Raw genomic sequence first — 26840 nt, forward strand, 5'->3', positions numbered from 1 at the left:
AAAAAAAAAAAAAAAAAAAAAAAAAAAAAAAAAAAGAACCGTCGATAGAGATCACCGACTACTTACCAAAGAATGACAAAAGAAAGAGAAAATAGAAACCAGGAAGACCAACTACCAGAATTCAAAAGCCAAAAAACGAAAGGAACCAAACGAAACCATAACTGATCGCACTGAAAGAAGGAAAATCGAAAGAAATGGCGGGAACTAAAATGTCATCACAAACAGATACAATGGCAGAGAGTACTGAAGAAGAAGATCGATCGATCAATCACTCACCGGCAATGAACAAAGGCGGAACAAAAAGTCGCCTCGTTAATGCTGGGAATCAATGAGCACCTGAAATTGCAAGTCTCCGGAGGGCCGCCAGTACTTGTAGGCTTTTCTCGTGGCTGAAACGTGACGAAGATTAAGTGGTCGGGCGTGTGAGCAAGCCCGTGAGAAGTGGGGCCGCGGCATCATCATCATCATCATCGGGAATATGCTGAAAATTGTAGGTTTTTTGGGATATTTCATTGAGCCAAAACGACGTCGGAATGGCGTGCTATTTAATAGCGGTTCGACTTGGAAATGGTCCCACTGATGGGACGCAATAATACATGAGGAACGTCCACTTGATTTTCTCAGTTTTTTCTTTTTTATTTGTGAATGGACGGTGGAGAATTAAGGCTATATAAATTACAATTTCTATTAAAATTTAATTTAATCCTTATAAAAAATATTAAAATTAGTCTCTATGGTAGGGATTGTTTATTATAATATATCAAACAATAGTTACTATTTATGAGATTTGATGGAACCAATTGAAAAAAAAAATCTAATTTTATCAAATTTTAATTAAACCGAATCTTTAATTTTAAGGTTTATAAAATATTAGATAAAATAGTTTAACCGTAATTTAGAAATAAATCTTTGTGTTCTCTACATTATTTTTTAAATTATATTAATGAGAGAGAGAATGTCTATTTTAATATTTTATTTTTAAAAAATATAAACAGAGGTTGAGATTTAAGCGATTGAATCACCCAATTTACAATAATTAACATTGACATGTCTATCTCCCACCCATCATTTTATTTTATTTTTCTCTCTCTTAATTATATCCTCTAATGTTGTCTTTCCCCTTCGTCTATATTATATATTTTACAATTTTTTTTTAAATGGGAAAGAAAAATAATTGCAGTGCCTGTAATTTAAGAAACTCGAGCACGTGCCATGCAATTCACAAATGGAATGATACAATATGCCAAACACAAATGGGAGAATATTTTTCGGAAATTAACAACAATGTGGCCAAACATTCTAGGTTGCGTGGACATTTTAAATTTTATTTTGATTTGTTTCTTAATCCAAGCAAGATTTGATGAGGAAAAAAATACATACATTTTTTAAAATAAACATAATAAAATGGAATTCATCAAATAAATTAAACTTTTATAAAGTTAATCTGTGTCGAGTTATTGTTAAAAGTATTTTAATTTCATATACAATATTATACCAATCACTTTAATAATAAAAAAAAATATATGTTTTAATCGTGAGTTTAAATATGAAATTTAAAATTAAAAAAGAAAGGAAAGAATAAAGATATTAACTTTTGAGACTTTGTGTTAAAGAAATTCTTATCCCGTGATGTATGTTTCCTTTCCTTTCAAGGCAATGCCATTGCCACTACCACAACTTTTCCACTTTCTTTATTTGTCTTATTTTCCTTCTTTTCTTTCCTTAGAATCATCCCATCCAATCCAAAATGTTTGGAATATTCCCCTTCGTCTAACATAGATTCGAAATTTTCTAAATTTTTGTATTTTAGTAATGGTATTCAAACATTTCATTGAATATGGGTGAAGTTTGTGTGATTCATGGAATATTTGATTAAAATCCATGGGACGAAATTGGAGAATGATGCGTTACAAGGCAACAAACAAAACTCATGATTCATGAATTCACTGTCATTATACACACACGACACACCAACTTGGGAGTTCCCCCTCCCCCCAAAAGGTATCAACTGATTTGGTGATTCCTCATGCTTCAGATTTCATTTAACCATTTTGTCTTCACCTAAAGCTTTACAAATCCACGATCCAATCATTTTTACTCGATCAATTAAAAATAAAAGCTCCTAAAGAAAATTCTTCATATTCTCACACGCACAGATCATTCAATAATGGATTTCAATTCAAACTCCGTTACAGACAAGAGCAACTCGCACAAAATCTCTTGATTTTCCTTTTTTTTTTTTTTTCCATGACTTCTCGAAGTAAAGTAAAATCACCCCACAAATTGTAAAAAAACAAAATCTCTCTTTCTAATAATCAGACTGGAACTGAATACGATACGCAAAATCTCGATAACAAAAAAGAAAAAAAGACGACCATTAAAGAGACGAAGCGAAGAACGAGAACGGTCACCCCTAAGGATTAAGGATCGTATTATCTATGAGCAGTTACCAAAGTCTCAATGAATTTCAATCCATCGAACCTCGGCGCAAACTTCTCCTTCTCCGATGATGAAACCGAGCCGCAACCTATGTTCGCGCGAGAATCCGAAACGAAGCCCTAAAAAACACAATCCACCAAATCAAAACCAGATTAGGCCATGAAAATTCCTCAAAGTTGTAAACAGAACATTCAAAATCGAAGGCGATGAAGATTATACCTCTGGAGAAGGAGGATAAAGAGCGAGGTCGCGATCTCCACTAGAGGACGACGAAGACGAGGAGAAAGCCATGGTCGAGGCTGCGAGGACAGAGGCGAGCAACGTGCAGGTGCCTTTCATGGTTCGTGGTGGACAGGTCGTACGGGGGCGAAATCCGACGAGTAGCCGGATCTCGGCCGACTTGAGGGAATGGAGGAAAGGATCGACAATGAAATTCTACACAAGCGGCGCAGAAATTGGGGTGGAGAGGGGAGGTCTCTTTTTTATATTCAGCGGCTCGCGTGTTTTCATGGGTATAAAATTTGACGATTTTTCACATTTAACAGAACTGAATTGGGATTTAAGATCCGCTCTTCCGCTTAGTTTTGCAGCTACGTTCGTTATACGCCGTTCATTCACTTCGTATCTCATGGACCCCACTTCTCCACGTGGCGCTTTTATAATATATACATATTTTATACAATTAAAAAAATAAGCTGTATGGTCAATTTGGTCGATTTATAAGTAAGTTTCCATGTTTTACAACTTTTAATTAATTAATTTATTTATTTTATTTGTTTTCATAACTATTTATTTTTTTAGTTTTAATTTTTGAAATGGTATATGTCTTCTAATTCTATTTTTTTTTATTAAATATTTATTTGTTTGAATTCTAAGAGCATCTCTAATTATGATTCGTAAACATTATTAACATCTTTGATTATAATAAGATTACTTATTATAGTCTCTAAAATTCATTAACATCTTTGATCACTTATTATAGTCTCTAACATTCAAAGGGTTGGTTGTTTATGTTTAGTTTGTGCTTTGTGGTAAAAAAAAAAAAAAATCAAAATATTTATCAAATTTAAAACTGAAATTCAAAATTAGATATATATAAACCCAAAAGGGCTAATGTGTGCCATTTTTTAGCGATAAAAAAAAAATTCCATTCCTAAAATAATTATTTGTCATTGGGAATTTGATAGTTCAAAATATAAAAACAAAAACAATAAGTTCATTTGATTTTTTTTTTTAATGTGTTTAATATAGGTTTGGTGAGTTTAGATGGTGTGAAGTGATTTTTATATAATTTTTTAAAAATAAAAAGCAATTAAAGAAAATATATAATCTATCATCTAAAAAAAGTACTTAAACTATGTAGAGAGAAAACATAATTATAATAAAAAAATTAAAAAAAAAATAAAATTTACAATGATTTATATATAATTTACACTAATCTATAAAATTTTTATTTTTATTTTATTATATACTAAATTTGCAGTCCACTAATTCGAATAAGTGAATATAACTAAACAATAATTGACGTATATTACTTTAGATTCTTCATTCCTGTATATCGGAATTAAAGCTAGTAAGAGATGGCCATAAAAATTTAAAAATAAAAAAAAAATAAAAAAAAAAATAAAAACAGCTACCTAACGTTGCTTCTTACTTTCCCCTACTCATTATTCTACAAACACTTCCTATCTCCAAAATAACAGGAAGATGAGGAGATGGGAAAACAAAATACAATCATACAATTCAACTTTCCCCATTCCAAACCTTCTTTTTACAACTCAAGAGGGTTAAAAAAAGTTACCACCTTCAGAACTTTCTTCAAAGCTGAAGCTGATTACGAGCTTCTTTGCACCGATCATCTCTTTCCGATGTTCGAAAATCTCCGAGCAACTCCGAATACAACTGCTTTCGTTAAGAGGCCGTGGTCGAGAGTACAAGCAAGGGCGATCGCTCCACCCACCATAAGAAGCTTTGGAAAGTTCTTCCCTCCTGCTTTTTCAGAGGGCTCCAACCTTTTGTTCACCTCTGTGGGATCATCTGATGCTTCTTCTTCTGAGCATCTCAGAAACTCAGTACTCACTTTTGTGTTGATATTCCCCATCACTACACACTTCGAAACCGGGGCCTCCGTCGCTCTATGCTTTTGATACAAACGTAACGCGGGATCCATCTTCTTCACAGCTCCCCACATCCCCTGCCTCACTCCAAGCTTGGCAATTTCCCATGGAATGCCCATGTCTTCGTAGTGAAATAGCGACACCTCACATGCACTCAGCTGCCCGTTCCCTGTTTTCGACTCCACTGTTCCATATACAAGCCAGACGAAACTCCTTTAGTTACAGTAATTGTATAAAAAAAGCAATTCAAAACTCTAAGCTACTGCTTTGACACATAGAATAGGTAACCGTCCAAGCCCACCAGTAGCAGATATTGTCCTTTTTGGGCTCCCGATTTTTAAAATATGTCTTACAGAGAGAGGTTTCCACACTCTTAGAAAGAATGTTTCGTTCTCCTCTCCCTCTCCTCCCAACCGATGTAGGATCTCACAAAATAAATTATTTTCCCCGCCATCCAAAAAATTGTATAGTGAACGTTGAAGCCAAGAGAGTAGGAATTCTACTTGTTCAGCATATTAAAATAAACAAGACGACGAAGAACTTAGTTACCTGCACGGATGCACCAACTCGAGTAGTAGAGATCGACACGTTTTAGCTTGTTTTGTCTAGGTACTGAGGAACAAGGCACACCCTGAATCAAGAGAAACCAAGAAAATCTATTATTTCCTGAAAACCAAGTTTTTACAACATAGCAAAAGACTTCAAGAGTTGATTACATCAAAGAATTAACCGAATCGCGAAGAACAGACAAACATGGAAAGATAAGTACTACACCAGCATAGTATGTCTTACCTTTGTCACACAGTAATATGACTGTCCCGATTCCCAAATTCTTCGTCCGATCACGTATTCTCGATTACTACAGAAGAAAGGGAACTGCACAGACATAAAAACAATGAGAAAACAATACAAACAAGATTAAAAGACAGGGTGAAAGAAACAAAGTTCACTCACCTTGCGAACCCAGTGGACTGTCATGGTCCCCGTGGTAGGACACTCCTCCAAAGTTTGAGCACTTACAAGCATATCATCCCATTTCTGTCTAAATTCATCATCCCAAAAGAAATCCCTCACCATCTGAGGTGTTGCATCCTCAAAAATCGTTCGGCTTCGATACTGCGGTGGCCCGGTCTGGTGAAACAACCATAATAACACACCTTTATTTACTAGAACAATATGCAGATACTCAAGAACTTTTCACTAATCACAATGGCAAATTCGTTCAAAACAAAAAAGGTCTATAAACACGAGAATATATAGTAGTGTAATGGATAGCGAGCTGTCTACCTCAGGGTCTCTCCGCCATGCTTGATAGCTCATGGTAGCAGTAGAGCGATCCATCATTTGAATCCATGAGGCTCCTCCATCTTTCTCCTCAACAAGCCTGTATAAATGCTTTAAATCCTCCTCAGTTAACTGGGCTCGATTTTCGCCTCCGAGTTGCGATGAACTGTGGTTAAGAATGTGTTAGAGATTAAACATATCATAACCTATTCTCAAAACTTTTAGAGCAGATTTTAGTATCCAATAGTCACTCGTCTAGTTTCCTTAGAATTTCTAAGCTCGATGTGTTGAGAATATGTCTAGAAAACAAGATTTCCATAACCAATTAGCTTAAATATTCAGACTGAATGCTACATTAACAAGTGATAAAGGAAACCCATAAGTTTAAATCAAACACAAAGTCACAAATAAACATCAAATTCAAGCATCATCGTTGCTATAATTGAAAGCAACAAACCTGGAGAGGGCGGTGGTAGGTGGGTCAAGGAGAACTTCTTTTTCGTCCACACAATTTGACATCAAATTCAAGCATCTGGGTAGCTGAATCTTCACCAAATTCAAGCCAGAAATTGATCCAACAGAGCAAGACAACAGATTGTTCTTCAACTTTGAAGAATGGAATAAATCACTACCGAAATCCGCCCATTTAGGTTTCCAAATCCATCCCACCAACACCCCCACAATAATCCCCACCCACAAACGAACAATGAACATCAAAATCTTAAACGCTGAATCGTAGGCAGTTGAAGCCTCCGCCGCCTCCGCCGCCTCCAACAAGAACGAATCCACCGCCATCAGCTCCCAAAGTCAAAAAAACGAAACGACCCACAAAGCCAAATAGCGAAGAGAACACAAGGAGCGAAGGAATTGGGTGAGGGCTGCCAATCGCGAAGAACAAATAGAATCAAACTACTGAGAAACGGAGTAAGAAACGGAAATATATAATGCAATCATTATAGCACAATGAAAGAGAGAGAATACCGGGATTCGGGTATAATTTTACCGAGATTCGGATATAATCTTCCGCCCCTTTTCCCTCTTTTTCTGCGAGGGGCGAAACAGAAGATCAGAAAATGGATAAGAATCCAGAGATAATCGGTGAAAAGAAGATAAACTCTTCTAAGAGCCAGATAAATTTCTCGGGTTATAGAGAAAATTTGGGGCCAAAACAGATTCAACTCTAAATATCTCCCCCTCGTTGCTTAAATATAGAAAAAACAAAAGAAAGGGTTCTCTCAAAATCACAAAAAGAATCAATGATTTTGGCCGAACTTGGAATCACGCTGAAATGGCAGACGGGTATGGTCGGTCGCTCTCTAAATCGCCATTAAAATGCCCAAATACCAATTTTCCAAGACAGCGATCGGTCGCGTTTTTGTCACCGCGTTTGCATTTTTCACGTTTGAAACTTGTCTTCGCTTCTTCTTCTTCCTCGTTTTCAACTCTACGAAAAATTTGACTAAATTTATGGGTCCATTAGTGGGTTTTTGGTGCATTAACAAAGATGGGATTTGTCTACCGACAGTATACTAAGATAATGGTGTAATTTAAGGTCGCTAAAATTGAGAATTGAATGTCCTACTTTCATCCATTCAAATGGTTATTAATTGATAATTACAAACTTAATCCTTCAATTTTAGAATTGAATTAGCTATTTGGTCACAAATGTTTTGAAACTGTGGAATTGAATTAGATTATTTATTTTATTCTACAATTTCGATTCCAATTTTTCATGCTACATCAAATTAGTCAAAGTTTTATATTACGACATGCCACGTGGAATTACACTGGGTCAAAATTTAATTTTGAAACTTTGAATGCAATCCCGATATAGCTACAAACTATTAATAAATAAGTTTGTTAGTCTATTTCAAAGTCATAACCCCTTAAAATGAGGCAAAGAAAATTATATTTTTGTCTGCAAATATTAATTCTTGATGACATATTCAAAGCCAATTACATATTTTTTTAATAACTTAATATGACATAGGAAGAGAATCTAAATATTAATACGAGGTTAAATTGAGAATTGCTTTATATATATATTTAAAAAGAGCAACAGATTATTTATTTATTTTTATTTATTTTTATGTCTTGGTATAAAATTATTTATTGTTTAATTATGCAGCTTTTTTTAGATCACATTGATAAAGGTTTTAAAACAATTTTTTTAAACAAAAAATAAAAATAAAAATAGTGAGTTTGACCTATGAAAGTAATTGATTTAATATTAAAGGAAGAGGGTTGGTGGAATGCTAAGTTGTCACATTGGATATGAATTTGTAATTAAATATTAATTGGACTTATTCTTCCTTCTTTGGACAAATCACAACTAATAAACTCTATTTTTATTTAATCCTTTTATTTTTGCATGCAAAACACGTGTTGAGATCCATAATTGGGGAAGCAATGGTGTTTCTTTTCAAGAAATAACACAATATTTTTCATAATTTTAACAACTAATATTTTGGATCTTATTGTCTCATTTCTAAAATTAATAATAATAATAATATGTTACTAAATCAACCCCTTATCTTATCGATGACTTTTTTTTGTTAACCTCAATTCGACCTTATAACCTTCTAATAGGAATGCATATTTTAATTAATTGAATTGTGTTTAAATTAACATAAATTGAGTTGATTATTGGATTGGATGCGACCCACAAAACCAAACCAAGAGGCCGCAATCCAAAAAGAAAATGTACTACCGACCATACATGTCTCTCTGTTTCAAAGGGATACACAGCACAGCCAAGCAATGCCACAAATTTTGGGTCAAAGATTTAGCAATGGCGACGCCCTCTTCCACCTACCATCTTTTTGGGGCTTTCCCACCTTCTTCTTCTTATTCTTCTTCTTCTAACATTCTAACTATTACCATTCTCGAGAAAAAATTGTTAGAATATTGAACGAAAAGTCGAGGATGGTTGAATAATAGCTTCAAACCATTAAATAAATCAACAGCCACTGCCATGAAATAATAAATAGGCAAAAATTGGGCATGGGTTTGTGAGTATCAGTTTGTGTTGATGGTACAAACAAATATTCTACAAATATACAAAGACAAGAAACAATGATATCAAATTCAAAGGGCTTCTAAAAACTGGTATGCCAAATAGCTTCATCGCCTTCCCCACACCTCTGGTGTACCTCCTCCATTCTCTCCACTGATTTGCAAATGCCACTGCAACTCCAATCAAATGATGCAGCACAAGGATTCCCTGCTTGAGCCTTCCACTCACAGTCTAAACCCACAGTTCAACCAAATTCAATCACACATTTCAGTATCTAGAAACATATTCAAATCCATTCAAGAAAACTTTTGGTATTTGAGTCAGCTTTGATGAAACAAAATGCGATCTTAACTCGTTTTCCGACACGATGAATTGAAATTTTGAAACGATCGAGTAAGCGAAGGGAAAAGGTATCGTCTTACCAAGTGGAGTGCCACAGCAGAGGTTCCTATCATCAATGTGTTCCACATCAAGACCAATGAACCATGAACCCAGAGAAACATCTTCATTTGCATATCTATGTAGTATGGGCCTAGACAAGAAGCAAATTCTTCTTGTAAGTGCTCACACCAAATTATTCTAGTGCCAACAGAACAACTATGAACTTACTTATTAACTGAAATGTAGGTAGCCAAATCTTTGGAGATTGCATAAATTTGCCCGGTTGCATGTCGAAAGTACTTGTTGCCTTCCTCGCCAAATTTCCAGTATTCAGGTTCGTGGTACTTAACCCCTCTGCAAGGATATTACCGAGTTAGTATTTGATCTAACATTCCGGGAAGTAACATAACGTTTGTGACTACACATTGTTTAATTGCTTACTTTTGGGCAAGGACTGGCCCCGACTTCATGCAACCAAGATAAACGCGAGGCTTCGATCTATGACGAGCCAAAGTAGAACCAACCATACCTGTGAAGAGCAAGGGGAGGCATCACTCAGCATCCCACCCTCAACATAAACACACACACACCACTCGTACATAGAAGCAATAATTCTAGAATGTGAGAACACTAACCGAGATTTATGTGAACATCGTCATCAACTTTGATAAAGAAATCTGCATCCCACTTAGCAACTGCGGTTGAAAAGTATATTTGGGTTTTCGAGGATAATTCATGATATCCTTCTATGTGGTTCTGTGTAGGAAAGCAATCCAAGTTTAAGTACACTTGATTTGTTGCACAACTAATGCATTATTTCAGACGGTAACTCAAGAAACGACGTGCTACAAGATTCGTTCAGTATTAATAAATAGCATTGTGAAAAAACTTGTCACATCTTCGCAAGTCAGGATGCTACACCCATGCCTCAATCTACATATAAAAAATCGAGGGTCGCCCGTAATTATTGAAGAATTTACTCCACACGCTCAAGCAGCACACTAATGTTCTCCTCACTTGGGATCTTCGGTAGATCCTAGCATAAATCTGTCCTCATTTCATCCACTACAACTTCCAATAACTCCTCAACAAAACCAATTTTCCCTTCCATGTTCTTCCCTTTTGGCATGGCTAGAAATAATTTGCTCTTACACCAAAGTTACTAGATGTGAGATCCCACATCGGTTGGGGAGAAGAACGAAACATTCTTTAAAAGGGTGTAGAAACTTCTCCCTAGCCGTTTTAAAAACCTTGAGGGGGAAGCTCGAAAGGGAAAGTCCAAAGAGAACAATATCGAATAGCAGTGGGTTTAGAATAGACAAGCATCAGGAAGGGCAATTGACAAATCTTTCCAAGCATTCTAGAGGATTAGACTTCCCCTTCTCTCAATTCTCATTGTCTTTTGCTAGCTTATTTTGATTATTAATATCAGTTAATAACTGTAAACTAACAAAATGAAGATTAATTAAACCCATAAGAACCTCAGCCAGTTGCCGACAGTAACTAGCTCTCTCTTCCCTCTCCTCGCATACGTGAAATGCACATCTATTAACAGTAACATACCAGTCTTAGGAAATCCTTGTGTTGTGCATCCTCTGCATCGACTGCACGATCCAACACGCCACCAGGAGTTGCACTGAAAACCAGAACACATTAGATTAACTATTACATTATGAACATGAGATTTTGCAGCTCATTGCATGCATTTATAACAACTCTACCTATGTCCAATAACGAAGCGCATTATAATTCCCTTCTCCACCTCCAGCTTCCTTAAATTTTCACCTAAAAATTAGATATAACCAAGTGTTACAAGGAACAAATTTGTTTCAGTTGTGATAGAATGACTATATTATGGTCAAACCTTGAGGCATCCATGTTTCTCTGATAGAGTCTCTTCGCTTTCTGCTGCTGAAGGCCGTAATGATTCCCATAACAAAGAAAACCTTTGGCCGCTCCTTCAAATTCTTGATTCCGGGCTTTGTAACCATAGGAGATCCTTCATCATTATTTGCTCGAGAAGCTCTAGCTGCAGCTAGCTGCACCTCCAACGATGAGATTGTTTTGTCTAATGTCCTGAAAAACTCAAATGTGCTTTAAACTTAGGACGGCTCAACAATTAATTATGAATCATGAAATTTGAGATATGATTACAAGGGAACAGCCAAATTTCTTCAACATCAAATAGACAGGCAAGAGAATGAAACTTACATGATAACATCATGGGTCTCTGATACCCGAGAAAGTATGTCATCCTGTAGGGAAGCTTCCTGTGACACGAACAAAGTCATCAAAATATTGTTGTAAAGAAAAATAAGTAACATTTATTATACTCTAACTTGCCTTCTTCTCACAATTAACAATAGGCTGAGAGGTTTGTGATTGAAATTTCTCTAAAGACACCTCCTCATTTGTTTCGACTGGATCAGGCACAGGCACGGCCCAAAACCTACAAGACAATACAAAAAAAAATCAACCAACCAACCAACTTCATATCTAAATGGACAAACTTTTCATAGCATGAAGAAGATACTGGAAATATGAATCTTTGTAATAATAATTAAGAATGTGCACAATATCATACATGAACAGTTGGTAAAGGTTAATTCTGAATTCATTACAACGGAACGGAGGAACTCACTCAATTGATTTAAACTCACCAAGACGACGCTTACTTATCGCATAGAAAACACGAGCATTACCTAAGAGTCTAAGACTACCCCCTTAAAAGAAAAGAAAAAAGAGAACCCATATTGCAGTTCTTTCTTCTGGATCCAATTTTAAAGGCTTTAAAAGTCAGTGAAACAGAATAAAAGTTATCCATGTTCACATGAAGGATCTACTGATTAAAGTCCTCACATCTAGCCCTTCCCCATTTCCTTAGCTCGCCCAAACGAGAGAAAGAAGCACAAAAGAAGTACATGAAACGACAACGAGACCATGGACGGTTCAGAGCACTTCATTGCAACAACAGGATTGCCCCTCAGATTTCCGTCCGACCATTACCACCAAGTTTTTTAGTAATTCTTCCATGAAATTGTTTCCTAAAGAAATCAGAGCCAATGAAGACTCAAATCCAAAGTTGTTCATTGGATTCACAAAGGCACATCAAAATTCATCCCAGCTTTAGAAACTTGGTATTCTATTTTCAGGATCAGTAACAAAAAGATTAAACTTGACACTAACAATGTAACAATCCAAATTGATAGACTTTTGGTATAGATCTCGAAAGTTCACAAAACCAACTTTTGTAGCCAATGCCACGATCAGAAAGAGTTCTCATAGCTCTCACACTCTTCTAACTAGTTTACATCGAAAGCTAAACGAAGAAATCAGAAACAGGAATCTGCTGCAATTGGCCAAGAATTTGCTAATCAGGCAACACCAAAAGATCCAGCCCCAGGAAGCCCAGAGATCAAAAGGAACACACAATGCCTCAAAAAATCAAAGTACCCCATGCAGCCTAAACACAATTTCAAGCATCCGATCGGGCAAATTCCTCAAAAGAACAGCTCAAGAACAGAGCCCACTACCCTCAGTAAAAATGGCAACACCTATTACCCAAAATCAACAAGAAGATTCCATTGAATACAAGATCTCAGGCACAAAAGAGACAGAGAAAGTACCTGTCAACAACAAAAATACCAAAGAAGAAGCTAGCAATGCAAAATAGAAAAACCCATCTGGGAGAGAAGCCATTGGTGGCCTTGTGGGGTCTGCTCAGACCCATTAGAGCCCAGAAGCTTCCAAAACTCAACGAAACGCGTCCAGACTATTCTCTTGAGATTAGCCTCAGAAAGAAGAAGCAAAGAGAACCCATGAAACAAGAAGAGACGAGAAGCAACAAAATCAGTATCCCAAAGAGAAAGAGGGTTCCGATTGTGGTGGGAATATGGGAATATAGGAACCTAGAAAATGATTTTTCCTTCGCAGCTCTGTTCTGGGCGAAATCGAAATGGTAAAAACTGTAGGGATTTTGAATAATTTTGATTAATCTGGAATCATTGCCTCACGGGAACGTAAAAAAATTGGTATATTCAAATGGAATTGGACTCGGGTCTCTGCTACCCCCACCTAGTCACCTACTCGTCGCCGTCAAGGTCAAGCGGTGTCTAAAGCACCAGCAGATGTATTAATTTTGATTTTGGGGTCTTTTTCTCTGCACCTTTTAAGGATGCTTCTCAATTATAATTTCAAACATCCATTTTTTTAGCAAAATTACAATCAATAGAAAAATATTTTCCCACAACAATACACACTGCCAAATTAAAAATACAAACTTTTAAGTATGACATCAAATCATAATTAAATAGTTTTCTTTAAAGAGAACCCATTTATTAGTAATTTAATTAAAAATATAGACTTAATTTTAGATTTATTAATTTATGTAAAAAATAAATTATACTTCCTATTTTTAGAAAAAGGGAAAATATTGTTTTTTTTTTTTTTTTTAATTTTGATTAAAGCTTAAGGCTAGTATAAAGTGTAGCTCACATGCAAGTGAGTGGATAAAAATAATAAATAAATAAAAAAAGGAAAGAGACAGAATTGTTTTTTTTTTTTTCCCATAAAATATTTAAATGTTTAATTTTGGGTCTCGAGAGACAGAGAATGGTTGCATGAGGTTGCCCATATCTTGTAAAGAAAATGTAATTTTTCCATTAAAATAAAGAACCATATAATAAAATAAAAATATAGACCCATTAAAATAACATTAATAGCATAAATAATTTAATTCGTGTCACATTCTTATTTATGGGATAGAGGATATGCCGTTTTAGCTTAATATTTACATTTCCTATGTTTATACTCGCCTAAATCTAACTATATAATTAATGAATGTCTAATAAAAAAAGAAATGGTCCATCATGGAAGAAATTAAATAAATTACTCATCCTTCAAAGCAATAACCTTTTAAAAAAATACATTTTATTATAAATTAATGACTTAAATCTTTTAAATTTATAATTTATAAATACATTCAGCCACCAAAATGGGAGGACATTTACGTCATTTACTTAATTCAACAATAACATAAAACGTGTGGTGTCTGAGGGTGTATGTGGACACACGTGTGAGAGAGAAAAAAACATGAGACACGTGGCATCTACTTTTGCAGGCTGATTCATCACGGGTTCTTCGTTTCTTCCCTATACATAATTATTGTGGCCCCCACTCACCACCTCCGCGTTCATTTTCGTGCTGGATACTATTTGTATTTTGAGTTCAAATTTAAAATTTCGCTTTTTAATTTTAAATATCTACTTTATAACTTCTTTTTCTAAATATTTAATAGAGTTGTGTGTATTTAATTATTTGATTCTCTGCAACCAAAGTGGACCCCCACCATAAAATTTAACAAAAACTAAAACATATGGGCCGAGGACAAACAGTAGTAGGCCCAATGGACTTTCATTTTGTACACGTGGATAATGTTTTATTGTCACTATTTTAAAAACATCGTATGAAATTGTGTTCATTATTCTTAAAAAAGATATTTAGTATTAAATTATATTATATTTGATGTTTTATTATATGGTAAATATTTTTTCTTCCCATTTATTACTCTTATAAATAAAGATAATTTTCATAGACGTGGTCGTTACAACAAATCTTATAAATTCTAATTAACAAGTTTTATAAATTCTATCAATATAAGTTAAGATAAGAGATCACATTGAAAATTAGGAATTAGGAATGTACATGATCGGGATTGGGTTGAGATGACATTTAAATAATATAATAAATAATATAAATAGATTTAAATTAAAATAAAAAAATATATGTATTTGTTTACGTCAAATGCAAACATTAAAGTTTTTAAATTGGCAAGTATCACTCTAACAAATTCATTAATACGAAAAAATTCTTAATATATTTTAGGTTTTACTCACAAACCCAAAACCGAACCAATTTTTTTCGGGTTTAGAAAAATGAACCAAATCGAAATGCTAATCCAACCCAACTTAACTCTTATCATTCAGGTTGGGTTGGTCGGGATTGTACACCTCTATTGAAAGTAAAAATTAAGCTATATTTAAATTATAATTATCTTTTATATTTTGGTTTGATGATGCTAAATTTTATTAAACAATGCTTTATGTTTTTTTATGGATTGTATTATATATAATAAAAAAAAAATAACTAAAAAAATTAAAAACGAAAAAACAACGTTTTTTTGAGAAAGGGTTGACCAAATTTATTTATTTATTTATTTAACAACCTATTTATTTAGGGAACAAAAAAATCAAATATTTTAAATGCAATGAAAAACAATTTCAGCCGGTGTTCTCGATACCAACCAAGGTTCAGTGGTCCTTCATAAATGAACAGTCCTTTCCATCATAATAATAATAATTTTAAATTAAAAATTCAAATTCAAAATTTTAAATTTTTTATTAAATTTTAATGATGTATAATATGTCCAAATTTTTTTAAATATATTATTTTATTTTACTAAATTTCATTCATTATTTTAGTACAACGTTCAAATCTCCGTACTACATCTACTTACTAAAAATAAAATAGTGTTTATAAATATTTAAATATTTTTTTACGAAGTCAATTTTCATGGACTTTAAAAAAATCATAAACTGGTATATAATTTAGATGTATTAAATCTTAAAATTTTAAAATCTTTCATTTAATTTATAAATGAGTTGTCGGTATATTTTTAAATTTATTGCAATTCATTATTACAAAAAAGATTGATTAAGTTAAAATATAAGAAAATTGAAACATTTAAAATTATAATAATAAAAAACTTAAAAACTACATTAATTTATTAGTTTTTTAAAAACTGGGAAACCAGGCCTCCATAAAATGATTGGTGCGTGGACCAATATTTGTAATTGGACAACTCTGCCAGCTCATTTCTTCCAGATTGCTTGACATAAATGTGAACCAATATTCTTTTTTTATTTTAGTTTTATTGGTTGGTTAATTAAATGCTACAAAGTGGACCATAAATAAAATTTAGAGTATATTTTCCTTATCCGTAGTCATATATTATCTTTTTTAAAAAATTTACGTTACACCCCATAAAATAACTTATTATCCATTTCATTATTTTATTTTTCTCAAATTTACATAATAAATGATAATTTAAATTATTAGCTAAGCTAATGAAATAATGGAGAAGGATGTGACAATTGATTGTTTAAACAAAATAAATTTTTACTGAAATACGATGGTCTAAAAGAACTTCAGTCAAAGGAATCGCCGCCGTCCGTCTCAGCTTGCGGATAGTGGTTAGCTGCGGCGGCTCAATCTCACCGGACGAATGGAAACCCATCGCCTTCACCGGCGGGAAAAAGCATGGATCTACAAACGGGGCAAGTAATCCGAAACTCATCAATCCACGTATCCAAACAGTCCCGATGGAAGACATGGCAGCAATTACAGAGCTCTCTCATCGTCTCCGATCTCTCCATTTCACACAAACAGATCGTACACTTTCGATTCTCTTCATCCACCTTATTTTCCGGCGACCCCCTCCCCTGTTTTTCAACAAAATCCCCATACTCGATGATCGGAAGGCTGGTCTTGATCCTGACCTGTAAATCGACGGCCGGGACAGTGACCAGCGAGGGGTAGCGGCCCTCGGTGAGCAACACGTAGCTTGTAGGGCGCTCGAAGGGAGAGTCAGCGACAAGCTCCGGTGAGGGCTTGATGAGGCCGAAATGAGCTGCGAGAAGCTTGAATTGGAGGAGGATTCTGGTGAAGGCTTGATGGAGGATTTGAGAGCTTGTTTGGGCGTTAATGGCGAAATGGAGGAACCCCATGAGGTTTTTATGGATCAAAACGAAGGAAAATCCCCAAAATGCTCTGTTTTTTATGACGGATTTGGAGTTTTAAAGGGGAAAAGTTGGATAAAGCCGGCGGGTGAATTCGTATAAAATATATAGGTCCCCTTACCAACCCACAACAAAAATAATATAATCTTTAGAATTGAGCATGTACCATATGGAATGGACAAGGCAGCTGGATCCTAGTATACCTTCATTCAATCTCAATCCGTTAACCTCATCGTTTCAAACGTATTTGGTAAGGAGAGATTTCTACAAATTTATAAGGAATGTTCTGTTCTCTTCTCCAACGCTCTAACAATTCACCCCTCTTAGAGCGTTAGTGTTTCGCTGGTACACTGGTGTTTGACTCTGATACCATTTGTAACAGTCCAAACTCACTACTAACAAATATTGTCCACTTTGGATCGTTAAGTATAGTCGTCAATCTCATGATTTTAAGACACATTTGCTAGTGAGAGATTTTCAAACCCTTATAAGTATGTTCTATTTTCCTCTCCAACCGTCATATTTTGTCTCTATCTCGTTCAAGATTATTTCAAGTATCACATGAAATTTGGGATGTCATCATTGTTGCCTCCTAATGGAGTGCAAGTTCTATGACTCTTCCACTTCCTTTATTGCCCCTCTCCGCTTTACGATTTAGAAAATTGAGTTTGTCAAATAAACATCCTAATGCTTGCGAGCAGTGCGAAGGATAAATAGAACTAGACATTTTTTAGTTACGACCAAGTATGATAACAGTTTAATAAGTTTTTGTTTCGATAATTATGATTATTAATCTCGCTGTGTCATCTAAACTACATAATAAAGAGACAACTCATTCTAATAAAGCTTAAATCTATATAAAAAACATGTGAGTCGTGTCGTGGTTGGAACTGAGATACAACATTTTTTTGAAAAGGCCTAAAATTTAGGGCTTAAGTTAGTTGGTTTTTTAAATAAAATATTGCTTGATTTTTAAAATCCATGTTCTGTAATATTTTTTTCTTTTTTGAATTTTTTAAACCCTATAAAAGTACAGAATTTAACATTTCAAAATAATAATAATAATAATAATTTCCTAAAATAAGTAAGTTATATATCAGTTTTTTTATTGGGTTAATTTAAACGATTTTCCAAGGCGAAACCAAATCATTGCTGCGATCCCACACTACTGCGCCTCCAAGAAAGCCAAAAAGCCCCGGCGGCCGTCCTCATTTCTCCTCTGCCACTCATATCCCCTTTTGCCTATGCACCTTATTTTCTCTGAGTATATCAGCATTTTTCGAAGGTTTCTCTCCCTTTCTCTCTCAGATTGTCGTTGGGTGTTTCTTTTAATAGTTTTTTCCCCATTTATTTTAATCCTGTGGAATCGATCTGATTTTGTTGACGCTTGAGCTTCTGGGAATCCTGCGAATATTCGTTTATTGTCCCTTTTAGATAAGCGTTTTGGGTATTGCCTTTTTTCGCTATTTTCTTTCTGGGTTTTCGATTTTGCTCATCTCTAGATCGGGTTTCGTAGTTTTCATGGATTACATTGATTGCAATATTGATTTGATCGACAAATAGTGTTAGGTTTTGTGCGTTGAGTTTCTGTGTTGTTATCTTTGTTACGGTATATGTGTTCTTGTTCCTTGAATCTCTGATTGAGTTGCTCTTTGTTCTTTCTTTCATTTTTTTTTTGGTTGCTGAGCATTACTCTCTCTGTTTGCTTGCTGAATGAAGGTCTGCCTCTGAAATAACGAGCTTATGTAGTTCTTTCTGGGTTTGGAAATTTTTTTTAGCTGCTACCTTTTTTTATTTTAATTCTCTTTCAAGAATGATATTCTTTATAATAATTGAAGAATTTGTTGTACAAACTATAATTGTTCTTTGAGGAATCTATTGAAGGTGGGGGAACTAGATAATTAATATTGAACTTCAATTTTTGTTGAGTAGTTCAATTTCACCCAGTAGTTTTGTACTTGTATCATTTGTGGGAGATAATGATCTTTATATTAGAACAGTTTTTAATATGGATTTCTACCGTAAATTTATTGATTCTCCAGTGGTAAATCTCTTGCTGTTTTACTATTAGTATGCTGTTTATGACAGAAAACTGATTACTTTTGCTCCACCCTTCCTTTCTACCTAGAATTGTGAGCTACTGAGTGAGGGATCATGCAAGGCTTGCTGTGTTTCGCTTTGCGTTGTCATTATATGCTTGTCTTTATCTACTTTTTCATTATTCTACAGCTCACATGTGTTCTACCCCTCCAGTTGTCTTTGTCCGCTTTTATGCTGTGTTTTTGTCAAGTCATTAGTTGTAGCACTTGGTTGGGAAGGGGTTCAGATATAAACAAGAGTTCTCGTCGACTAATGATATGTAACGCATGACTCTATTTGAAACTGCTAAGTTTGATGAGAATGTTGACAGCTATCCTGCCAATTTACTGTCATGACTTTGCCTGAAATAAAGATATAGTGTAAGGTAAAAGTGATGCATGGTGCTGTAACTGACATTAAAGCTATTATCTTTAAATATTGCTTGGTTCATCCATTTTTGTAGGAGTTATTCACTGTCATGATTTCAGGAAGGAAATTTTTTATGTTAGAACTTTTGATGATCCATAGTATGAGAAAGTTAATGTTCGGTGAAATTAGTCGAGTTTCGCACAAACTAGCGTAGACACTTATCGATATAAAAAAAAGTTTTTCTTGTGGTAACTAGATTCATGAATTTTGGTCAACTAACTTTATGAAGTATAAAGTCCACTGATCAAAGTAGTTAGCATGTACCTATTCAATATCCTTATGAGAACTTATTTGTATCAAAAGATTCTGCCGTCGAATCCATTTTGAACAAATAAAAGCAAACATTCTATTTTATATATATGATATTTAGTACTAAATTATAGTTTACCATATATATCATATTTGATATTTTATTATAAGGTAGATATTTACCTTCTTACCATAGGTATCTTTACCTTTGTTGTTATTTCTATTTATTACTCTTTTCATATCCATGTAATTTATTTGATTATAAATAGATAACTTTCACACCATTTAAGTGTGGTGGATTAAGTAAACATTCTCAGTTTCAGCTAGCTTTCAAAGTTGCGAGCGTATCGTCGTGTTAAAAGTTTCGTCTTAAATCTTCTTGTAGGAGTATGAATACTAATTCAGCATCAAACCTTACTTGAACATGATATGTTCTATAGGTTAATTGTGTTCTCGAGTTCTAAGAACACTAATTCATTGTACTAAAACAACTGAGACGTTTATGCCTTTGCTTTTGTGTTGTTCTCGGTTTCTTATCGTTTAAACATCTTTTCTTCCTGAAACTCAGATGGAAGTGCAAAATCATGATCATGGTCACATGATTGAAGTAATTGGAGATGTGCAAGCAGTAGGGCCTAGCATTGTGGGAAGTAAAATTTGTGGGGAGGCACCTTCCTGTGGATTTAAAGACGCAAAAAACAGTTCGATTGATATGAGGGAGCGAAATGCATCCATGCGGAAGCTTTTCATAGCAGCTGTTTGCTGCATCGTTTTTATGAGTATAGAAGTAGTGGGAGGTATTAAAGCAAACAGTCTTGCAATATTGACTGATGCTGCTCATTTGTTGTCGGATGTTGCTGCTTTTGCCATTTCCTTGTTCTCTCTCTGGGCCTCTGGTTGGGAGGCAACTCCACGCCAGTCATATGGGTTCTTCCGGATTGAAATACTTGGTGCCCTCGTTTCCATTCAGATGATCTGGCTTCTTGCTGGGATTCTTGTTTATGAAGCCATTGTCCGCCTTATCAATGGTCCGGGAGAAGTCAAGGGGCTGCTTATGTTTGCTGTTTCTGCATTTGGGTTGGTTGTTAACATAGCTATGGCTCTGCTGCTCGGTCACGAACATGGTCATGCTCATTCTCATGGCCACAGTCATGGACATGGTGATCACAACCACGGTCCTGGTGGCCACGAACACGGTCATGAGGATCATAGGCATCACCATGGGATTAGTGTTACCGCACACCACCACCACCACCCCCACCACGAAGAAGAGGGAGCTGCCGGCGATAGTGTTAAGCATCAACATCATCACGCACATGAGGAATCAGTAACTACACCCTTACTTGAAAGCCATTCACAAAAGGTTACCAAGACCCAGAAAAGAGAACGAAACATAAACGTCCAGGGGGCTTACCTTCACGTACTCGGAGATTCCATCCAAAGCGTTGGAGTGATGGTTGGCGGGGCAATCATATGGTATAAACCCGAATACAAGATTCTTGATCTGATATGCACTCTCATTTTCTCTGTAATTGTGCTATACACAACAATTCAAATGCTCCGAAACATCCTCGAGGTTCTAATGGAGAGTACACCGCGAGAGATTGATGCAACGAAGCTCGAGAAGGGTCTATGCGAGATGGAGGAAGTAGTTGCAGTTCATGAACTGCACATCTGGGCGATAACGGTTGGAAAGGTTCTATTGGCATGCCATGTTATAATAAAGCCAGAGGCAAATGCAGATATGGTATTGGACAATGTTATAGAGTATATCAAAAGAGAGTACAACATCAGCCATGTCACCATTCAGATAGAGCGCCAGTAGATTTTCGGATTGAATCCATGAATGTTTATTTGTAGGTTTGGTTTAAAAGGAAAGATTTGCTTCTTTTGAATTCCCAAGAGTTTAACGTCTTCATTTTTCTTCTTAGATCTCATTTAAAAGTGATTTTCAACGATCTAAAAAACAAATGGGTCGATAATTAATTAGCATTATTTTAATTTCAAAATCAATAAACTTTTCTTAAGGGCATGTTCTAGTTAATGTTAATATTGCAGTATGCAAAACACCTAATCACGCGACTTTCAATTGATGAAGTTACCTATAAAATGCTATCATTTTAATGAATTGAGTGCCTTAGAGCCCATTTCCCTACAGATACCTTTTTACAATTCTGATTTTGAACGAGGACATGTTTGAGAAAAATCAAGCATGAGTGACAACTCTAAAAGTTAAGGTAATTGTACTTCGTCTCAATAGTTTCGATTAAGATAATTTCGATCTTCGTTAGAATCAGCTAACCAAAAGGTACCTTCCATTGATGTAGGTTTTCATGATTGTACCAAGACTGAAACATAATCTATCCCTGTAAATGTTTTTGGAGCATCTCATGTAATCATAGATGCAAACATTGACCTGATGAGAGAGAAGCTATAATTGCTGGTCCTACTCCTATCATGTGCCTCCCTTAGTCGCAAGCTTTTGCACTAACGATAGTGACCTTGTTTCTTACCTACTTTAAATATGATATCCTAATCTTTAAGGAATCATCTCAAAATTGCTATCAGTGTAGCTTTCAAGGTACTTTCACCTCGTTCTAGCCACTCATCTATTTACTTTATCCGACCAATAGAATCATATCAGCTTGGTAGAGCAGTTAACTGAGAAGGAATGAGAGATTAATTGACCCAAAGTTGACATGTTCGTAAACAAGTAAATGATACCAATATTATCTATGGGGCCTCAAATCAAAAGTACTTCTCCTTGCGAAAGATTCAAGATCTGGAAAACAAAAATATCAAATGGGGAATCTCAGAAAAATTGTAGGTGGCTAAAGATACCTCAAACTCTTAATCTCTCAGGCAAAACCTTTCCTTCAGTGTGGTGTCTTAAACAGGGCTTTACTGACGAGGCTAGTAGCCTCAATATAGCGCTCCATGCACCTGGAGATGCAACTGCTTTCACTCCCACTTAGGTTTGACCCTGGCTTTGTGATACACTTGTCAAAACACTTTACTCTTAAGGTCTGCAAAAAAGTGCAATTGGCAACTCCAAATTGTTGGAAAGTTCATTTCATTAATCGCAACTATTATCAAGAACCATGATGCTGCTACAAGGAACATACGCAGTGCAGGAAATATCAATGAAAAATTTTAAATTGTGAGAAAAAGGAAAAAAAGATTCAAATACCTAATTTGAATCCGGCTTTTAGATCTTTTATCAAGATACAAAACTATAACCAAACTGCAAAAGAACCGGCAAACACAACACCACAGACCCAAGTATGGTCCCAAAAACCCTTGACAACTGAAAATCTTACAGGAATGAAAATTCTACTGAACTCAGTATTTTCAATGTCCTACCCCTCCTGAGATTTATCCCATAAATAAAACTATTAGTTTCTATTCGCAGAAATTAAAGTCCAAGAATTACAAAATATATATATATATATTGTAATTCCATACTAATTTTTACAATAAAAGATATGATGAAAATATCAAAGCTGGTTCAATATCGATAACTCAAATAACAGACAAGTATTCCAGAAAAAATCAAAGATGTCAAAAAATTGTTGAAATTTTATAAATTTCTTAATAAACATCCCAGAAAACTTATTTAAGTCATAAACAATCATTTTAAACATTTATAACATTAACATATACATTAATATGAAAACAGATAGTAAAATAATGTATCTAAAATATATCTATAAAATTTTGATTAATTAATTAATTTATAGTCATGTCAACACACAAATACATCATTTAACAATAACAAGATATCTTTTTGGGAGTAGACAATAATTAATATGCTATTGATAATTGTATAAGAAAAACAATGAAGGAGACATTTGAGACAAAGATTTTTAATATGATTTGGTTATGGATTTGTGACCCTAAATTCTTGGCCTAGCCCTAAAACTCACACTACACCGTTTCAAAGTGAGATAAATCAAGGTATATGTTGGAGTCGAGAGAGAAGAAAAGCAACAAAGTGTCATGAACATAAGCAAAATATCACGGATATTAGATAAAATATCTGTAAAATATCAATAAAATATCAACAAATATCGACAATATCATTGGTGTTTTGGAAAAATGACTCTCCCCTTTATATCGTTTTCAAAAATTCAACTTTACCGATATTTCGGTCAATACCGACAGTATTTTCATCCTATGAGTGAGCATGATAAGAAGAAGAAGGTGTATATCAATCATAGTGGCCTAGACTATAGTCATGGAATCATAGCATTAACCCCATTATTATTCTACAGCCATCCTTTTCTTTTCCTTATCTTCCCTTCGTAGTTTCAATTGAACACGCAAAAAAATTTGTGCAGGTTGCCATTATTCCAAAAATGAAATTTTCCCATTTCCGAGATAACTGCTAGCCCAAAGAGTCTCATTTTCTTTTAAATCTCCTTAGGTGAAGTACATCGGATCTAAAAAGAGAAAGAATACATAGGGGCACTAGACAGCATCAATTGACCAACCACCGTAAGATGCTTTCCTTTAAATACGGCAATTGGAAATGTTCTTTTTAATGGGTTCCTCCAAGAGGCATATGGGGTACTGAAGTCTGCAGGGATGATTGCCCCTTCTGTGCATGTGCCTTGTCTAATAGCAAGCTGTTGCACCTCCAGATGACATGTATACATATGCCTTATCTAATAGCTAACTGTTGCACCTCCAGATGACACATATAGATGGCCACAATCACAACTTTCCTCGCATCAAACTTAAGGGTTGGTAATAATGTGAAGAATATTGAGGATATCATCAGTTGATTTATCATTCTAGGGGCAAAAAAAGAAAGAAACAAAAATTCAAAATGGTTTGCGAAAGGAGCCCCTAGTTTTAGATCCTATTCCCACCCCATAAGATGGGGCCACTTCCGTTCAAGCTTCAAGCATTTCCAAATGTTTAATGACTTAGAATAATGTTGTTCCACCATGTCTTTAAACTACCTAATTTCATACTGTCCGCCGGTCACTTTTCTATGAGCGCAAGCAAGGTTTAACCTATTAGACGAACACGACTCTTCACAATAGTATGATATTGTCCACTTTGAGCATAAGCTCTCATGTGGGCTTCCCCAAAAGGCCTCATACCAATGGAGATAGTATTCCTCATTTATAAACCCATGATCTTCCACTAAATTAACCAATGTGGGACTCACTCCCAATAATCCTCAACACAACCAACTATGATCAACCCTTTTTAGGGGTCTGGTAGGGGCCTAAATTGTTTGTCAAAATATCTAGAAATGATCTTTCGTTCCACATGCACAAACACTTTCCAAAGTGTTGATCTTGAAGAAATTCTGAATCACAAAGAAAATCCCTTCTAGCCCTTCCTGTTAACCCAAACAGGAACAATAAGATTCTTCACTCTCCAATTTCTCAAGACCTCTTCACAAAAGTCCCTATCTTATTAGAGAACTTTTTGATCCAAGTAAAACCATCGTCTGTACTGATCTTTATAAATCCTTACAGTGAGAGTAAATTAAAGAACGTGTCCTTTACCACACACCAATAATAGTTTCATGCTAAGGCACTAATTATAGGGTTCAAGAAATTTATTTCAGAAAGTTTGCTCCTCCTACTAGTACTAGCTACTCCCCTTCCGCGTCAAAAACAACGGGCAGACAAACTATTCTGTCAATAAATCCTACAAAACAAGTTAGACAAAAAAACTACAAGATAGTTGCTAACTTATAATCACCAAACCGAAAAAGTAACTCTAGAAACAGAGAGCAAGATCAAGTACTTTATTTCCATTGCACTCAAATCACTAAAGAAATTCTAAATGGATTGAACATTTCTACATCTTCAATTAGCAAATTTTAAAAAATGAGGATATAAAAAACAAGTTCGAACTATAACTGAGAAATGCGCATGTAAAGGATTCCATTTAATGTTGCGAAAGAATACTCCAAAATCTGTAGTCTCGACAATTCGCATTGATTAATTCTTACATTCCATCTTCAAAAGCCAGCTCCTAGCGCTACCCAAGCTTTAGACACAGAAATTCCGAATTCATTTCTACTATCACATAACACATAAAAGTGAAACGCATTCATCAAACCGAATACTCTAAGAAGTCCAGATATACGTACATCCGCACATACATATCGGTAACTCGACCAACAAGTTTAGTAGAAAAGAAACAAGTAGGGGAGAATTGAACCTCAAGAAACTCCTCTGCGTAGGCCTGGGCTAGCTGAGTCTTGAGCTGATCCCTGAATTCATTGGCAGAAAATTGGGAAGAATCGCTTGACGGTGACGAAAATGAATCCATTTGTTCGGTGGTTGCAAAACCCTATAAACCACTGCCTATTTGTAGTTTGGTTGCGCCCCAGAGCTGATTTTGTTGTCGAGGGAAGCGACGGCGACACAATTAGGGCGCGTAGGGTGCGGTTCAATTTTATCCCGCCGTTAGAATAGTTTATTATTTTATTTATTTATTACTATTTTCATTCTTAAATTTAAATTTAAATTTAGTTTTTATTTAATCTACCGGATTGATTTTAATTTTTAATTAGTCTCTAAATTTTGAATTTTGATAATATATAGAGTTGAAAAAAAATATAAATTTTTATTTTTTATAACTAAACGACTCATTAAAATGAATTTCAAACTTCAAGACCAAACCTATACCAATTTTCTTTTAACCGAGCTCTATAAAATTCATTTTATAGACCAATAAAACTCATCTTTTCACATTTAGGATTAACAAAATCGAGCTCTATAAGATGAAACCAAAATTGAGCTCTAAATTTTTATGTGACACTACCACTTGTAACAATCGCACTTTTGATGGCAGCGGACTTGCGATTGTGCGACACTTACTTTCCAACGACAAGTGAGTAAAACCAATTCGTTCTTACATCGCCTATGGTCAAGTGACGTATGCTCGAACCTCTGGCCTCGGTCTAAGAAGAAGGATTTAGAAAACAGGGGCAGAGAGAGATTTCTGAAAGAAAGAATTTTGAAAGAGACGTTATATATGCAAGCAAGAGAGTAAAAACAACGGCTCACGATATAAAAC

The 26840-nt window shown here is 34.9% G+C and overlaps 6 protein-coding genes and 1 long non-coding RNA gene across 11 annotated transcripts in view; 1 reads left to right on the top strand and 6 right to left on the bottom strand.

Moving 5' to 3' along the window:
* The window catches only part of LOC111491113 (granule-bound starch synthase 1, chloroplastic/amyloplastic-like), a 4569-nt gene extending 4145 nt beyond the window's left edge, over positions 1 to 424 (bottom strand). The window contains exon 1 of the mRNA XM_023139872.1: positions 277 to 424. The gene's annotated coding sequence lies outside the window, so the exon portion shown is untranslated. The remainder of the gene's footprint in view (positions 1 to 276) is intronic.
* A 1486-nt stretch (positions 425 to 1910) lies between these two features.
* On the bottom strand, positions 1911 to 2960 carry LOC111491123. The gene is made up of 2 exons (XR_002719667.1): positions 2659 to 2960; positions 1911 to 2558 (listed from the first exon to the last, which is right to left on the bottom strand). It is a non-coding gene; the product is annotated as an uncharacterized LOC111491123 (long non-coding RNA).
* A 986-nt stretch (positions 2961 to 3946) lies between these two features.
* LOC111491115 lies at positions 3947 to 7294 on the bottom strand. The gene is made up of 7 exons (XM_023139873.1): positions 6822 to 7294; positions 6298 to 6718; positions 5844 to 6006; positions 5511 to 5687; positions 5349 to 5432; positions 5106 to 5187; positions 3947 to 4740 (listed from the first exon to the last, which is right to left on the bottom strand). Exons 2-7 carry the CDS (start codon positions 6633 to 6635, stop codon positions 4295 to 4297), a joined length of 1290 nt encoding a protein of 429 aa, XP_022995641.1. The 5' UTR covers positions 6636 to 6718; positions 6822 to 7294; the 3' UTR covers positions 3947 to 4294.
* A 1475-nt stretch (positions 7295 to 8769) lies between these two features.
* On the bottom strand, positions 8770 to 13354 carry LOC111491118 (beta-1,6-galactosyltransferase GALT31A-like). The gene is made up of 11 exons (XM_023139881.1): positions 12864 to 13354; positions 11581 to 11686; positions 11449 to 11507; positions 11102 to 11313; positions 10959 to 11022; positions 10801 to 10873; positions 9873 to 9993; positions 9679 to 9766; positions 9466 to 9591; positions 9279 to 9388; positions 8770 to 9087 (listed from the first exon to the last, which is right to left on the bottom strand). The coding sequence occupies exons 1-11, from the start codon at positions 12965 to 12967 to the stop codon at positions 8939 to 8941; spliced, it is 1212 nt and encodes a 403-aa protein (XP_022995649.1). The 5' UTR covers positions 12968 to 13354; the 3' UTR covers positions 8770 to 8938.
* A 3154-nt stretch (positions 13355 to 16508) lies between these two features.
* Positions 16509 to 17021, bottom strand: LOC111491392 (RING-H2 finger protein ATL46-like). The gene has a single exon (XM_023140308.1). It carries the CDS (start codon positions 17019 to 17021, stop codon positions 16509 to 16511), a length of 513 nt encoding a protein of 170 aa, XP_022996076.1.
* A 1141-nt stretch (positions 17022 to 18162) lies between these two features.
* LOC111491116 (metal tolerance protein 1-like) lies at positions 18163 to 21720 on the top strand. 5 transcript variants are annotated; one of them, XM_023139875.1, is made up of 2 exons: positions 18163 to 18318; positions 20359 to 21720. In XM_023139875.1, exon 2 carries the CDS (start codon positions 20359 to 20361, stop codon positions 21613 to 21615), a length of 1257 nt encoding a protein of 418 aa, XP_022995643.1. In that variant the 5' UTR covers positions 18163 to 18318; the 3' UTR covers positions 21616 to 21720. The 5 variants fall into 5 exon arrangements, with proteins under 5 accessions (XP_022995643.1, XP_022995647.1, XP_022995646.1 ...); XM_023139879.1 differs by lacking the exon at positions 18163 to 18318 and adding an exon at positions 18343 to 18480; XM_023139878.1 differs by lacking the exon at positions 18163 to 18318 and adding an exon at positions 18503 to 18642.
* A 727-nt stretch (positions 21721 to 22447) lies between these two features.
* On the bottom strand, positions 22448 to 26203 carry LOC111491121 (mitochondrial import inner membrane translocase subunit Tim13-like). Its single transcript, XM_023139885.1, has 2 exons — positions 25980 to 26203; positions 22448 to 22816 (listed from the first exon to the last, which is right to left on the bottom strand). Exons 1-2 carry the CDS (start codon positions 26088 to 26090, stop codon positions 22667 to 22669), a joined length of 261 nt encoding a protein of 86 aa, XP_022995653.1. The 5' UTR covers positions 26091 to 26203; the 3' UTR covers positions 22448 to 22666.
* Between the last annotated feature and the right edge of the window lie 637 nt (positions 26204 to 26840).

This window comes from Cucurbita maxima, unplaced genomic scaffold (genome assembly GCF_002738345.1).
Source record: "Cucurbita maxima cultivar Rimu unplaced genomic scaffold, Cmax_1.0 Cma_Scf00016, whole genome shotgun sequence".
Classification (NCBI taxonomy): domain Eukaryota; kingdom Viridiplantae; phylum Streptophyta; class Magnoliopsida; order Cucurbitales; family Cucurbitaceae; genus Cucurbita; species Cucurbita maxima.

Excerpts from the sequence above, each read along its gene's own strand:
- LOC111491115 (XM_023139873.1), bottom strand. The coding sequence starts at position 6,635 with ATGGCGGTGGATTCGTTCTTGTTGGAGGCGGCGGAGGCGGCGGAGGCT. Across the intron at positions 5,188-5,348 it reads CATATTACTGTGTGACAAAG|GGTGTGCCTTGTTCCTCAGT; the intron begins GTAAGACATACT and ends CTCTTGATTCAG. Across the intron at positions 4,741-5,105 it reads GAGTTGGTGCATCCGTGCAG|TGGAGTCGAAAACAGGGAAC; the intron begins GTAACTAAGTTC and ends TATATGGAACAG.
- LOC111491118 (XM_023139881.1), bottom strand. The coding sequence starts at position 12,967 with ATGGGTCTGAGCAGACCCCACAAGGCCACCAATGGCTTCTCTCCCAGA. Across the intron at positions 11,687-12,863 it reads GGTATTTTTGTTGTTGACAG|GTTTTGGGCCGTGCCTGTGC; the intron begins GTACTTTCTCTG and ends ATTGTCTTGTAG. Across the intron at positions 9,994-10,800 it reads ACAAGGATTTCCTAAGACTG|AACCACATAGAAGGATATCA; the intron begins GTATGTTACTGT and ends TTTCCTACACAG.
- LOC111491392 (XM_023140308.1), bottom strand. The coding sequence starts at position 17,021 with ATGGGGTTCCTCCATTTCGCCATTAACGCCCAAACAAGCTCTCAAATC.
- LOC111491121 (XM_023139885.1), bottom strand. The coding sequence starts at position 26,090 with ATGGATTCATTTTCGTCACCGTCAAGCGATTCTTCCCAATTTTCTGCC. Across the intron at positions 22,817-25,979 it reads ACGCAGAGGAGTTTCTTGAG|ACCTTAAGAGTAAAGTGTTT; the intron begins GTTCAATTCTCC and ends ACTTTTTTGCAG.